This window comes from Salvelinus fontinalis, unplaced genomic scaffold (genome assembly GCF_029448725.1).
Source record: "Salvelinus fontinalis isolate EN_2023a unplaced genomic scaffold, ASM2944872v1 scaffold_1547, whole genome shotgun sequence".
Classification (NCBI taxonomy): Eukaryota; Metazoa; Chordata; class Actinopteri; order Salmoniformes; family Salmonidae; genus Salvelinus; species Salvelinus fontinalis.
In genome coordinates this window covers 19801-35324 of record NW_026601756.1, presented here as the reverse complement: position 1 = coordinate 35324, position 15524 = coordinate 19801, and the positions used below count along the sequence as shown (strand labels likewise).

General features: G+C 42.7%; 1 protein-coding gene across 1 annotated transcript; it reads left to right on the top strand.

The window, feature by feature from the left end:
- The first annotated feature begins 8401 nt into the window (after positions 1 to 8401).
- Positions 8402 to 15016, top strand: LOC129849594 (transcription factor SOX-10-like). The gene is made up of 4 exons (XM_055916402.1): positions 8402 to 10016; positions 10669 to 11340; positions 11717 to 11985; positions 12190 to 15016. The coding sequence occupies exons 2-4, from the start codon at positions 10901 to 10903 to the stop codon at positions 12963 to 12965; spliced, it is 1485 nt and encodes a 494-aa protein (XP_055772377.1). The 5' UTR covers positions 8402 to 10016; positions 10669 to 10900; the 3' UTR covers positions 12966 to 15016.
- Positions 15017 to 15524: the final 508 nt, after the last annotated feature.

Sequence of the window (15524 nt, the reverse complement as noted above, 5' to 3'; positions counted from 1 at the left end):
AAATAAATAGTCAACATCCTACACGTCTGTGTGACAAGATGCCATGACTAGCCCGGTGCTGACACTATGACTGAGGGGCCACTGCCAGCCAGTCACAGACGCCATTGTCCACCTTCACATTATTTTAATACCATAATTTTCAACCTCCTGCTAATGACTCAGTCCCATAATTCCCTCTCTCTCTCTAGTTGTCTCACTCTACCCATCTCTCCCCATCTCGCTCTCTAGTGGTCTCACTCTACCCATCTCTCCCCATCTCTCTCTCTTCTTTCTCTCGTTCTTTCGTTCTCTCATTTTCTTGATATCTTGTTTTCTAGTTCCATCTCACCATCTCTCTCTCTGTCTCTCTCCATCCCTCCATCACAATTGAGGTAACTCGGGCCAGTGTAGATACGGACCCAGGGGCGAACAATAGGCCATTCATGATGCCTTGCAAATGCAATGATGATCCTGCTCTCTCTAAACCCCCCCGCCCCAACCTCCACCAGCCTCCACAGCTGCACAGGAATGCGGTCCAACAAGTCCCCCCCCCCCCCCCCCCCCAAACTTCCACCCTCACCACTATCGCAACCAAAGCCAACCTCAACCCCCTTCCCAAATAAAAAGAGAGAGGGCAAGAAATGGGCAATTCTGCAGATGGAACACAAAGAGAGGATTCATGGCTTTAGTCACAGACACTCACGGGAAGAGAGGGGGACCCATTTAAGTGTTGCGCAGCTGCACTGATTCATTGCAAAAAATGGGTGAGGAGAGACAAAGGTCAGCAAGCAGCATAATTTTTTATTCATCCTTCTGGAATCTGCATGAGGCCGTGCACATTAAATCACTATATCACTAAATCACTAAACTATGAATCACAGGGAGCCATGGCATCAGTATGATATGGCATCAGTATGGTCTGACAGTGGTCCTGGGTGGCTGAGTTGGTAGAGCATGGCACTTGCAGTGTCAGGATTGTAGGTTAGATTCCCAATGAAGGCCACCCATATGAAAATGTATGTACGTACTACTACTACTAGTCTCTTTACAAAAAGTGTCTGCTAAATGGCATAGACAGTGCATTTGGAAAGTAATCAGACCCCTTGACTTTTTCCACATTTTGTTACATTACAGCCTTATTCTAAAACGGATTAAAGAGTTTTTCTCCTCATCAATCTACACAAAATACCCCATAATGACAAAAGTTTTTAGAAATTTTTGCATATTTTTGAAAACCTAAAAACTGAAATATTACATTTACATAAGTATTCAGAGCCTTTAGTCAGTACTTTGTTCAAGCACCTTTGGCAGCGATTACAGCCTTGGGTCTTCTTGGGTATGACGCTACAAGCTTGGCACACATGTATTTGGGGAGTTTCTCCCATTCTTCTCTGCAGATCCTCTCAAGCTCTGTCAGGTTGGATGGGGAGCGTTGCTACACAGCTATTTTCAGGTCTATTCGATGTTCGATCGGGTTCAAGTATGGGCTCTGGCTGGGCCACTCAACGACATTCAGAGACTTGTGCCGAAGCCACTCCTGCATTGTCTTGGCTGTGTGCTTAGGGTCGTTGTCCTGTTGGAAGGTGAACCTTCACCCCAATCTGAGGTCCTGAGCACTCTGAAGCGGGTTTTCATCAAGGATGTCTCTGTACTTTGCTCCGTTCATCTTTCCCTCAATCCTGACTAGTCTCCCATTCCCTGCCACTGAAAAACGTCCCCACAGCATGATGCTGCCACCACCATGCTTCACCATAGCGATGGTGCCAGGTTTCCTCAAGACATGACGCTTGGCATTCTGGCCAAAGAGCTCAATCTTGGTTTAATCCAACTAGAGAATCTTGCTTCTCATGGTCTGAGAGTCTTTAGGTGCCTTTGGAAACTCCAAGTGGGCTGTCATGTGCCTTTTACTGAAGAACGGCTTCCGTCTGGCCACTCTACCATAAAGTCCTGATTGGTGGAGTGCTGCAGAGATGGTTGTCAGATCGGTGCCTCGACACAATCCTGTCTCGGAGCTCTACGGACAATTCCTTTGACCTCATGGCTTGTTTTTTGCGCTGACATACATTGTCAACTGTGAGACCTTATATAGACAGGGGTGTGCCTTTTCAAATCATGTCCAATCAATTGAATTTACCACAGGTGGACTTCAATCAAGTTGTATAACTCTAAAGGATGATCAATGGAAACAGGATGCACCTGAGCTCAATTTCGAGTCTCATAGCAAAGTGTCTGAATACTTATGTAAATAAGGTATTTCTGTTTTTGTTTTTTATAAATGTGCCATAATTTCTAAAAACCTGTTTTCGCTTTGACAATATGGGGTATTGTGTGCAGATTGATGAGGGAAAAAAATAATTAGATCCATTTGAGAATAAGGTTGTAACATAACAAAATGTGGAAAAAGTCAAGGGGTCTGAATACTTTGCAAATGCACTGCATCTGGCATCAATAAGAACACTGTTTCAGTTAATCAGAGCATATTAATATCTGGACATGATCTACTAATAAAATATATCCTGTATGACGTGGTATAAAATACATCTGAATGTTAGTCCCAGGATATATCAAATCAAATCAAAGTGTATTTGACACGTGCGCCGAATACAACAGGTGTAGTAGACCTTACAGTGAAATGCTGAATACAACAGGTCTAGTAGACCTTACAGTGAAATGCTGAATACAACAGGTGTAGTAGACCTTACAGTGAAATGCTTACTTACAGGCTCTAACAGTGCAAAAAATGTATTAGGTGAACAATAGGTAAGTAAAGAAATAAAAACAACAGTAAAAAGACAGTGAAAAATAACAGTAGCGAGGCTATATACAGTAGTGAGGCTATATACAGTAGCGAGGCTATATAAAGTAGTGAGGCTTTATACAGTAGCGAGGCTATATACAGTAGTGAGGCTTTAACAGTAGCGAGGCTATATACAGTAGTGAGGCTTTAACAGTAGCGAGGCTATATACAGTAGTGAGGCTTTAACAGTAGCGAGGCTATATACAGTAGTGAGGCTTTAACAGTAGCGAGGCTATATACAGTAGTGAGGCTTTAACAGTAGCGAGGCTATATACAGTAGTGAGGCTTTAACAGTAGCGAGGCTATATACAGTAGTGAGGCTTTAACAGTAGCGAGGCTATATACAGTAGCGAGGCTATAACAGTAGCGAGGCTACATACAGTAGTGAGGCTTTAACAGTAGCGAGGCTATATACAGTAGCGAGGCTATAACAGTAGCGAGGCTATATACAGTAGCGAGGCTTTAACAGTAGCGAGGCTATAACAGTAGCGAGGCTATATACAGTAGCGAGGCTATAACAGTAGCGAGGCTATATACAGTAGTGAGGCTTTAACAGTAGCGAGGCTATAACAGTAGCGAGGCTATAACAGTAGCGAGGCTATATACAGTAGCGAGGCTATAACAGTAGCGAGGCTATATACAGTAGCGAGGCTTTAACAGTAGCGAGGCTATAACAGTAGCGAGGCTATAACAGTAGCGAGGCTATATACAGTAGCGAGGCTTTAACAGTAGCGAGGCTATATACAGTAGCGAGGCTATAACAGTAGCGAGGCTATAACAGTAGCGAGGCTATAACAGTAGCGAGGCTATATACAGTAGTGAGGCTTTAACAGTAGCGAGGCTATATACAGTAGTGAGGCTTTAACAGTAGCGAGGCTATATACAGTAGTGAGGCTTTAACAGTAGCGAGGCTATATACAGTAGTGAGGCTTTAACAGTAGCGAGGCTATATACAGTAGTGAGGCTTTAACAGTAGCGAGGCTATATACAGTAGTGAGGCTTTAACAGTAGCGAGGCTATATACAGTAGCGAGGCTATAACAGTAGCGAGGCTACATACAGTAGTGAGGCTTTAACAGTAGCGAGGCTATATACAGTAGCGAGGCTATAACAGTAGCGAGGCTATATACAGTAGTGAGGCTTTAACAGTAGCGAGGCTATAACAGTAGCGAGGCTATATACAGTAGCGAGGCTATAACAGTAGCGAGGCTATATACAGTAGTGAGGCTTTAACAGTAGCGAGGCTATAACAGTAGCGAGGCTATAACAGTAGCGAGGCTATATACAGTAGCGAGGCTATAACAGTAGCGAGGCTATATACAGTAGCGAGGCTTTAACAGTAGCGAGGCTATAACAGTAGCGAGGCTATAACAGTAGCGAGGCTATATACAGTAGCGAGGCTTTAACAGTAGCGAGGCTATAACAGTAGCGAGGCTATAACAGTAGCGAGGCTATATACAGTAGCGAGGCTTTAACAGTAGCGAGGCTATATACAGTAGCGAGGCTATAACAGTAGCGAGGCTATATACAGTAGTGAGGCTATAACAGTAGCGAGGCTATATACAGTAGCGAGGCTATAACAGTAGCGAGGCTATATACAGTAGCGAGGCTATAACAGTAGCGAGGCTATATACAGTAGCGAGGCTATAACAGTAGCGAGGCTATATACAGGCACCGGATAGTCGGGCTGATTGAGGTAGTATGTACATGTAGATATGGTTAAAGTGACTATGCATATATGATGAACAGAGTAGCAGTAACGTAAAAGAGGGGTTGGCGGGTGGTGGGTGGAGGGACACAATGCAGATAGCACGGTTAGCCAATGTGCGGGAGCACTGTTTGGTCGGGCCAATTGAGGTAGTATGTACATGAATGTATAGTTAAAGTGACTATGCATATATTATAAACAGAGAGTAGCAGCAGCGTAAAAGAGGGATGGGGGGGGCACACAATGCAAATAGTCCGGGTAGCCATTTGATTACCTGTTCAGGAGTCTTATGGCTTGGGGGGTAAAAACTCTAATTACTAAGATGGTATCCAGGGCAGGCTGAGTGTCATAATGTAACTAGGAGTAAATATGTGAGCCATGGAGGGTAAAGGCTACACCTGAACCATGGAGACGTGGCCTGGGGCCTTCCATCCACATTCTCCATTTCCCAGCATGAATGATACGCCATTTTGTCACTCACATGGCCTGGTTGTTTATAGTGTTATGAAATTCTAATTTTAGAAGCGATGTTAATCAATTAGAACAAGTTGTTAAAAAGATGTAGAGATTTGGGTCAGAGTTGGAGAGGGTTGATTAGGTTTGAATTCCTGTTAGTTGCTTTGGATGTGGAATTTTTCCATGAGAATAGTTTCATTCCTGAATTGTCCTGAACCCTGATTGACGTCAAACCTGTTTACAGATGTTCTGGCCAATAGGTATTTGATGAAATGGTTTTGAACTACATATTTTTACCTGTTACTAACTGTAAAATTGAAGTGTCAACAAAACATGTCACAATTAATGGGGGAAAAACCCAAACAAGTATAAGCTAACTCTGCCTGTAAGTACAGAATATTTCCATCATTCAGGAAGCAATAGGTTGTCAAATACAACCATGCTAATATATACAGTTCCTCCTTGTCAAATTATTTCTGGGCTTCTATTGAGTGCGTCATCATTCTGAACAAACAGCACCATTCACATCAGCCCTACGTGTCCATTGACATGGGAATGACTGTCCTCAATTATACACACGACAGTCGAACGCAGAATGTGACCCACTGCATGAATATGTTGACCGCTGTCCATGTTCCCTTGTTCTCTCTCTCTCTCTTTCTCTCTCTCTCTCTCTCTTTCTCTCTCGTCAGATTTCAGGCATTTCCCAGTGAAACTATTCTATGGACTGAGGCCAACACAAAAGGGCAGCCATCTCTCTCTATTTCCTTCTCTCGTTCTTTCTTTTTCTCCTCTATCATTTCACCATCAGCATGCTATTTTCCAGGACGCAAAACTGGATTCCCCTTTTATAATCTTTCTCTGCCACGGCTATCATTTTAGAACATGACATCACAATGACATTCATAGTATGTAGCTGCAGGCTTATTGGTTCATTTGAGAGTAAGAGATTACATTTTTGGGGGGATAGAGCCACAAACATGAACATAAAATGGCTGCTGCTGCCCCATATCACCCCACATGCACCTGGGGAGTCAGACATAGTGAATCCTGTCGCCTTGAACCTGCTAGTCATGAGTTCCCCATCCCCTCTCTCTCCTGCCACAGCACCATACAGACTCTTGTGACAGCGACAGGAGCAGACACATTAGGGCAGCCGGTCACATGGCAGGTTAAAGCAGGGATGTATGTCTCACTGTGGTTAATAGATGGACATGTGAGTTCTATTTTCCACAGAGCTATGACAGCCCCTGGGGCCCATGGCCCTGGATGGGAGAGATGGGATCTGGATAGGAGAAAGATATGGACAATCTCTCTCTATGTTATATGAAAATATTACCTTTGTACCAAAATGTATGTAATTCATTGTATTGATGAGCACATTCAGTCCCGTATCTTGTGTAAAGTGGAACAAACAAAAGATTGAGCAAAATGCATTTACAAACAATTCAAATGGACTTTCTTTAAAATAAACAGATTGACATCAGTATTTTGGCAAGAAGTCTTATATTTTGGCAAGAAGTCTTAGTAGTAGCCTATAGAATATGTCTGTCTCATAGTTGACTATAAACAGATAGAGATTAATTATATTTAGGCAATAAAGTTGCACTCAACTTTATTTTTCTAAAAGCCCCACTTTTTCCTCATAATTACTAGCTATTGAACTAATATATTTCAAAGATAATATTTAATCAAACGAATGTTAACTTATACATTCAAAAACGGATGATCTTTTAGATGTAAATAGCTTATAATAATCGACTGATTAGGCCTAAAAATAATAGATTGCACGTCTGTAATTCTTGAGAAAAAATCGAAAGCGAGATGAAAATCAAACGAAAGTTATTGGACCAGGACATCAAGTTCACTTTTTTGGTTGGCCTCCTTTTAAAGTTGTTTACAACTCGTATGCGCCTAGTTGTTCATTCATTTGATCTATCCTTCGTGCGTTTCTCCCACACTATCAAGACAATTGTTTTTAGTGCAATTTATACAATTTATAGACTATATATATATATGAATGCATTTCTCCACGATTAATGCTACGACAATGAATAACATATTATGAACATTCTGATTGAACTAACCCTATGATAGGCTTATGAGTAGCACAGAGAGTTTTGGTGCGTTATTTAACAGGAATTCTGAACAGAATGAAAGCATTTCTAGAAGACCTATAACATTTCTCGCCTATAACTGACTGAAGAAACTCTTCCGGCATAGCCTTGCTGCAGGATCCCAGTGTTATGAAAGTATATAATACAATTGCAGCTTTGCTAAATTGAGAAAATTGTAAAGCAGGTGCTTATTTCGTTAGTTAATGGTATATTGAGAATTTCTAGAATATCTAACGCTAATTTTGGCAACGGAAAAAAAAGGAGGATTTCATGTGAATTAACAAAATAATGACAACTTCAATCACTGCTAATTAACAATTTGCTTTTAATTTGGAGTCTCACTAAAAAAACAGTTTCGTTTTAAATAAATTCAAACATATTTTTACCTTCTAGTTACAATACATTTGGAATACTCTAAGTAAACATCTCGCATTCACATAAAAAAGGAATGCCATGCCCTGCATAAATTCACAGTGATTTTTATTTCACCTAATGCATAATATAACATAGCCTACAGCACAGTCACTCTGAATCACAAAATAAATATCACAATTAATTCCAACTTGCTCTTTGCCCGTCAGATTCCTTTGCTTGCTTATATAAATCAACATAAAATCAAACCTTTTGTCAGCATATGAGTGAGAGGCTTTTTCTTTAAACTCCTCTCTCTCATACACAAACAGAAGTAGTCACTCACATCAAGGCCAGGACAGGGCCTCAGTATCCCAGTGTAGTCAGAGGGGTGTATGTAGCCCCCATCCTGAATCCTGCACCCTCAACCAACCCCTCTCGGACGAACCCACCAAGACCAGCACCCAAAGGCCCAGACCCATGGTCTCGGTGGACATGAGAATAAAACAGATGGAGAAAGCTAGTCCAGCTAGTGCAGTCCTTGGATGTTGTGTTATGTGTGAGATGCTGTGTCTGTGTAGTAACACAGGGCCCAGAGACACACATCTCTTTCTTTTCTCTTATCATTTTTTCAAGATGCACAAAACTGCTTTTTGTTCCTCTCATTTTTTCATTTAGGAGTCTAATGGAATGGGGCTTGCAGGGCATCTGATCACATGGTTACAATTCACCTGAGATGACAACAAAGAGGCTAAAGAAGAGAGAGACGAGAGGGAGAAAGGGAGAGAGAGAGAAAACTGAGACACGGATTCAACATGAGAAGGAAAAGGGAAACACTGGCGGTTATTGTTGCAATCAGTGTGTGTGTGTGTGTGTGTGTGTGTGTGTGTGTGTGTGTGTGTGTGTGTGTGTGTGTGTGTGTGTGTGTGTGTGTGTGTGTGTGTGTGTGTGTGTGTGTGTGTGTGTGTGTGTGTGTGTGTAAATATCTGATATATTAATGACTACAAGTAAGTTACTTACAAGTTACATAGAATACAGACAGTTACAGTAACAATACATTCAATGCAGTAAACGTCATGAATGATTTGACCTCAACAGCACAACCTTACACACAGAACACTCTGGATCTTGACATGTATTTTAGACGCATATGTAATATTTTTAAGGGACGTCCAAGAGCAATTTGGAAGAGCAATATCGGAAGTGAGAAAAGTTACGTATTTCATAGAGTATAGGGGTGAAAGGTCACGTACATTGACCTCAGGATTGGGGCCATGAGGCCCTTATTGCTGGTCAACAATGTAGGGATGATGATTTTGGATCTAATTCAACTCCTCCAGCAACTCACTCTACCCTATATCACTTTTTGTCATATTTCAGTACTATATCAGCCACAGGCAGTACTGGAAATGTACCCAATTGTCATACTTGAGTAAAAGTAAAGAAACCTTCATAGAAAATTACTCAAAAGTGAAAGTCACCAGTAAAATAATACTGAGTAAAAGTCTAAAGGTATTTGGTTTTAAATATACCTAAGTATCAAAAGTCAAAGTAAAGGTATAAATCCTTTCATATTCCTTATATTAAGTTAACCAGACATCACGATGCTCTTGTTTTTTTTATTTCTGGATAGCCAGGGGAACACTCGAACAGTTCATTTACAAACGAATAATTTGTGTTTAGTGAGTCCTCCAGATCAGAGGTAGTAGGGATGACCAGGGATGTTCTCTTGATAAGTGTGTGAATTGGACCATGTTACTGTCCTGCTAAGCATTCGAAATGTGACGAGTACTTTTGGGTGTCAGGGAAAATGTATGCAGTAAAAAGTACATTATTTTCTTTATAAATGTAGTAAAAGTAAAAGTTGTAAAAAATAGAAATAGTAAAGTACAGATACCCCAAAAAACATATTAAGTAGTACTTTAAATAATTTTTAGGCCCTAGACCGAATTCTTTCATTATTAATTTCCTGGGGTTAACGATGACCTAGGTATAAGTAACATATTCACTGCATCAAATAGGGCCTTATCAACTGTATAATGACGTTATAATGAATATAACGACGTTGTGTATTTTAATCCCTTGGAGATTTTTCGTGAAGTTTAGTGTACTTTGACCACAAATGTATTATCATGATTGTTTATTTATTCAATATAACATGTCAACACATCAAACAAAGCAGGCCTTATTTGGTTCCTAAATAGAGCCAGTGTAAAGTCACTTAAGCCACTCTGATGTAAAATCTCACCTCCTTTCATTGGAAATATTAGTGGTGACGGACGGACAGGCAATAACAGTAACCCCGTCGTCCAGTAAGAAAGCCGGAGAATATTAAATGACCAATAGGCGTCCAGCGTGTGCGCAAGAGGGTGGCGTCGACTCAGTGTTGGAATGCTGCCTCTCAGAATGTTTTCCACTTTCAATCACTTTTTTTTCTCCCGTTCCTTCTCACAACGGCGCTCTTTAAGCTCCGGTGCGCGATACAGAGCGGCCATTCATTGAAGGGCAAACCAAACGAGGGGGCAGGGGACAGGGCGAGCGTCACACTGGTGGACAGGGGAACGCACGAACTCCCGTGTTGAACGGGCGACCTCCTAAACTCTGCATTGGTAAGTTTTGTAACTTTATTTTCCATATGAACATAAAATAGACTTGTTTACGCTTTTGGGTGGAATTTCAGAAATATCCAAATCTTATTAGCTAAGAGGTTTTTTAAATTCCCAAGATGATGTTGGGCTGAATTTTACGGGTTTTTCCTCAGCTTTAGTCTAAAAATAGGATTAAAACAGTAAAATACATATTCTCAAGATTATTTAAAGATAAATACTGAAACATTTAGGATGTTCGTTTTTAATATTCAGTTTTCTTCATGAACCTTGTTTATTTGGAAAATAGGCCATCTTGGGTGAAGCAACCCCTCCTATGATTAGTCTATAATGGCATATGGACTGATATAAAATGACAAGAACCGGTGGATTTGGTCTTCTTATTATGTAGCCTATAAACTGGTTCCAGTGGACATATATTAGCCTATATTTCCTTACATTTTGTGGCCTAACATAACTGTAAACAAGAAAACATTGTATGGATGCCTTTCTGTTCGTCTCAGAGCTAACGGCCTTTTCTAGGCCTACCATTGTAATTAAAATATCCACTGGGAATAGACGTTGAATTGACGTCAGAGTTGGGGTCTGACCTCATTGCCCAGTGTAAAATGTGTTAATCGCCTAATTTTGTTCTATTCTATGTTATTAATTTCAGGCGACATCGGTGGAAGTGAATGGGAAGTGCAAAAGACAGGATTTGGGTACATTCGATTACGCAGGCTATGGGTTTACGCGTGGCATATAGGAATAATTCCATATAAAGGAGCGAGTCCGGAGCACGTCTCTCAGTTGTAGCTTAAAGTTTTGCATTCTCTGAACAAATTTACCAAATTTTCCTGCAAGGATATTTTTTGTTGTTGCCAATCGATAATAGCCTATACATTAAAATGTCTGGAGAGGAGCACAGTCTATCCGAGGCAGAGTTGAGTCCCGGGGGCTCAGATGATGGTCACTCTCTGTCACCGGCACACTCCGGGGCTACCGGCGGCCGGGACTCCCCGCTCATCGGTCCGTCGCAGCAACTGACGGGGCTTTCTGGCGCAGATGGCGGCGGAGAGGACGGTGGACTAGTACCCAAGTCAGAGGTGGATATGGACCGGTTCCCCATCGGCATCCGCGAGGCGGTCAGCCAGGTGCTGGACGGATACGACTGGACGCTCGTGCCCATGCCCGTGCGCGTAAACAACGGGAACAAGAGCAAGCCGCACGTGAAAAGGCCGATGAACGCCTTCATGGTGTGGGCGCAGGCCGCGCGCCGTAAACTGGCGGACCAGTACCCTCACCTGCACAACGCGGAGCTCAGCAAGACACTCGGCAAACTGTGGAGGTGGGCATTGGCAGGCATTGAAATGAATAGGCCTACGTGGGAAATTGATCATCTATAGGCTACCTGTAGGCCTTGTTGGCGTTTGTGTGTAATTGGAGCATGACTCATGCATAAAGTCCTACTGTCTTCAGATACATTTCCTTCCTGTATTTTTCAAATATGTTTCTGAAATGAAAGGCACTATGTTATATAACCATTAACGTTATTTAGCAGACACACTTATCCAGAGCAACTAGGGTTAAATGCCTTGGTAAAGGGCATTATTATTCACCTAGTCAGCATTGGGATTCAAACAAGTGACTTTTCAATTACTGGACCAACCCTCTTAACCACAAGGCTACCTGCCGCCCTGCCATGACCATGTTTTGTCCCACAGGCTCCTGAATGAGAGTGACAAGAGGCCTTTCATTGAGGAGGCGGAGCGACTGCGGAAACAACATAAGAAGGACTACCCAGAGTACAAGTACCAGCCCCGCAGACGCAAGAACGGCAAGCTGGGGACCAATGGTGAGGGAGTGGAGGGAGCAGAGGGGGAGGGCAGCCACGCCCAGACCCATTACAAGGCCCTCCACCTGGATGTGCACAGTACAGGGGCTGGGTCCCCTCTGGCCGACCTCCACCACCATCATCACCACCACCCTGCAGGTGAGTTCAACTTTATTGGTTAATGAATTTACCCAGTACTATGAGTAAGTCCTACTTCAACTAGCTAGGGCAAACAATAGGCCACCTGGCACCACACGGCCTTCTGTAACCTGAGAGAACAAGAAGGAAACAGAACTACCGTCTCCATTCCAAATGTTTCACTTCTATTGCTTTGCCGATCGGTATGTTTCCTTTTCCTTCCAGGTCAGGGTCACAGCCCGCCAACACCCCCCACCACCCCAAAGACAGAGCTCCAGTCTGGAAAGATGGCGGAGGGGAAGAGGGAGGGCGGCGGTGGCTCAGGGTCCTCCCGTGGAGGAGGCCTGGGGGTAGGAGCAGAGGGGGCCTCCGGGGGCCATTCATCAGCGGGCGGGAAACCCCACATCGACTTCTGCACCATGGACATCGGCGAGATCAGCCACGACGTGATGGCCAACATCGAGCCCTTCGACGTCAACGAGTTTGACCAGTACCTGCCGCCCAACGGGCACCCGGGGGTCGGCCAGGGCGGCGGCGCCACACCAAGCTCCTCCGCTACATCCTACGCTTACGCCCTCGCCGCCGCCAGCGGTCACTCAGCCGCCTGGCTCTCCAAGCAGCATCAGCATCAACAGCCCTCCCCCTCAGACGCCACCAAGGCCCAGATCAAGAGTGAGTCCGGGGCCGGGAGCCACTACGCAGAGACTTCCTCCTCTTCGTCAGGAACCCACGTCACCTACACCCCCCTCAGCCTCCCCCACTACGGATCAGCCTTCCCCTCGCTGCCCTCCAGGGCACAGTTTGAGTATGGGGAGCACCAGGCTCCGGGGCCGTACTACGCCCACTCCAGCCAGGCCCCGGGGCTGTACTCAGCCTTCTCCTACATGGGGCCCAGCCAGAGGCCCCTCTACACTACCATCACTGACCCCTCCAGCGTGGCCCAGTCTCACAGTCCTACACACTGGGAACAGCCTGTCTATACCACCCTGTCACGGCCATGAGAGACTGAGATGCATGGGATTGGATGTGTGTCTGTGTGTGTGTGTCTCTACACCACCTTCTCACAACCCTGAGAAAGGGATTTAGAAAGACAAAGATTGGAAGGGTGTAGGGTGGCTACTGAATATGTGTGTGTGTGTGTGTGTGTGTGTGTGTGTGTGTGTGTGTGTGTGTGGCAGGTTAACAAAGGATGGATATCTTACTGATCTTGTATTGGGATTCATTGGGACTTGACAGTGTATCTCTTTCCATGGAGGCCTTATAATCTTTTACTGTACAGTATATTTTCTATCACAGCCAATGGTCAATAGCCAATCAGAATAAACCTTTAACCAATGTGTGCCATGTTTTAGTGTGTAAGGTCAGGATCCCAGCTGCCAGAGTGTCATAGTGTATAGTAAGAGGGCGTATTGTGATGATGAGCCCAGAGCACAGAACTAATACCGTAGTGGCAAGAAGGATACACATAGGGTTTCAAAATGCTGCTAACTTTCCCAAAATTCCCCATTTTTACAGAAATCCTAGTTGGAAGTTCCTGGAATTAGGAGGGAATAAGAGGGATATCAAGGAATCCTCTTACTGGGATTTCTGGAAAAGTGGGGAATTTTGGGAAAGTTAATGGAATTTTTCCAACCCTAGCTACCTATATAACAAAGATTGATTAACATTGCCGGTAAGGACTGGCTTTCAGCGGGTTTCGACAGGCTATCAGCCTAGGACAAATACAATGTGATGTTTATCAGAACTGGGTTGTTTTAGATTGAAATAATCCGATTCTATTAACCAAACTAAAGGAAATGTTTGTGGGACTTCATTTTAGTATTTTTTTATGACTTAAGTGATGTATTTCTTGGTTATTTTTTATATGACTTTACATTCTGGTTCGATATTACACTGACATGTCTTCAACACTGCTTCTGAAAGAAATGTTTTATTTCAAATAGGTCAGTTTACTTGGGCAAACAAAAACTTTATGCGTTTGTCTACAGGCGTCAGGTAGCCTAGCCGTTAAGTGCATTAGGCCAGTAACTGAAAGGTTGCCGGTTCGAAACCCTGAGCCGGCGTGGTGGAAAAATCTTCTATTCTGCCCTTGAGCAAGGCAATTAACCTGCAACAACTACTCCCCGGGCGCCATGGCCGTCGATTAAGGCAGCCCCCACTGCACATCTCTGATTCAAAGGGTTTGGGTTAAATGTGGAAGACACGGTTGAATGCGTTCAGTAGTGCAACTGACTAGGTATCACCTTCTGCGATGCTGCTTGACTCATGTGTTGCGTTGTGCAAAACCATAGTTGACGAGGGAAAAGGACATTAAAAAGGATGGAAAGAGAATTCCTGGAAACACTTTAGCATTGAGTTCTGGAAAGCAGCACCTAACCTCAACTCAATGTACATGTGCCAATAACACTTTACATGCTCTAATATCCTTGATGAGAATATATGGCACACATTTTGCTTATCCTACTCATAAATAAAAAACAATTGTTGAAGTCACTGGACTTTTTGTTTATTGATATGGATTGCATTTGTTCGCTCTGGTTGCTTCTAATTCCATTTGTTGACCAAATTATCAAAGCAAAACAATCTACATGACTCAGCAAGTACAAAATCGGCAAAATCTTTTTGTGAGGAATTCTCCAGCTTTAAACTAAAGATGTACTCTTAGTGAGAATTAGTGAGCCGTTTAGAACAAATGCCACATGCTATAGTTTATGTACATAGGTTTTCCCCTCTGCATCTCCCTTTTCTGTATCCGGTTTAATGTCCCTCTCGGCTCCCTCTGCAATGTGAATGATCACCACGTCTCTTCTTCCATAGGGGATATCTACGGAGTCATTTTATACTGACCCTCTCTGCTTTGTAGTTTTTATAAAAAATCATTTAATGTTAAGCTTTTTTTCTCTGAATTTTGTACATTTCTGGATAGTTTCTAAAACTTTGTACGCTACACATTTGATGCATCTGCTTTCTTCTACAAGAAACAACAATGTACAAATATTATTGATGTTGTCATTACGTTGTCATTCTATTAAAGCAATTTATTTATACAAAACTGAAATCTATTGAAATTCATTGCACATTTTGAGAAAATGCGTTATGATATATAATAATATATATTTTGTCCTACAAAAGCATCAGGTAAAAGGATAACAAGTAACAACACAACATGTACAGTCCATTCGGAAAGTATTCAGACCCCTTATCTTTTCCCACATTTTTTTTTACGTTACAGCCTTATTCTAAAATGGATTGAAGAAATTGTTTCCCCCATCAATCTACACACAATAACCCATAATGACTAAGCGAAAACAGGTTTTTAGAAATCTTAGCAAATGTATTAAAAAAAAAATAATCCTTGATTAAATAAGTATTCAGACCCTTTGCTATGAGACTCAAAATTGAATTCAGGTGAATCCTGTTTTCAGTGATCATCCCTGAAATGTTTCTACAACTTGAAGTCCACCCTTGGTAAATTTAATTGATTGGACATGATTTGGAAAGGCATACACTTGCCTATATTAGGTCCAACAGTTGACAGTGCATGTCAGAGCAAAAACCAA

Coding starts and splice junctions, on each gene's coding strand:
- LOC129849594 (XM_055916402.1), top strand. CDS start 10,901: ATGTCTGGAGAGGAGCACAGTCTATCCGAGGCAGAGTTGAGTCCCGGG. Junction 11,341..11,716: donor ACACTCGGCAAACTGTGGAG/GTGGGCATTGGC, acceptor TTTGTCCCACAG/GCTCCTGAATGAGAGTGACA. Junction 11,986..12,189: donor TCATCACCACCACCCTGCAG/GTGAGTTCAACT, acceptor TTTTCCTTCCAG/GTCAGGGTCACAGCCCGCCA.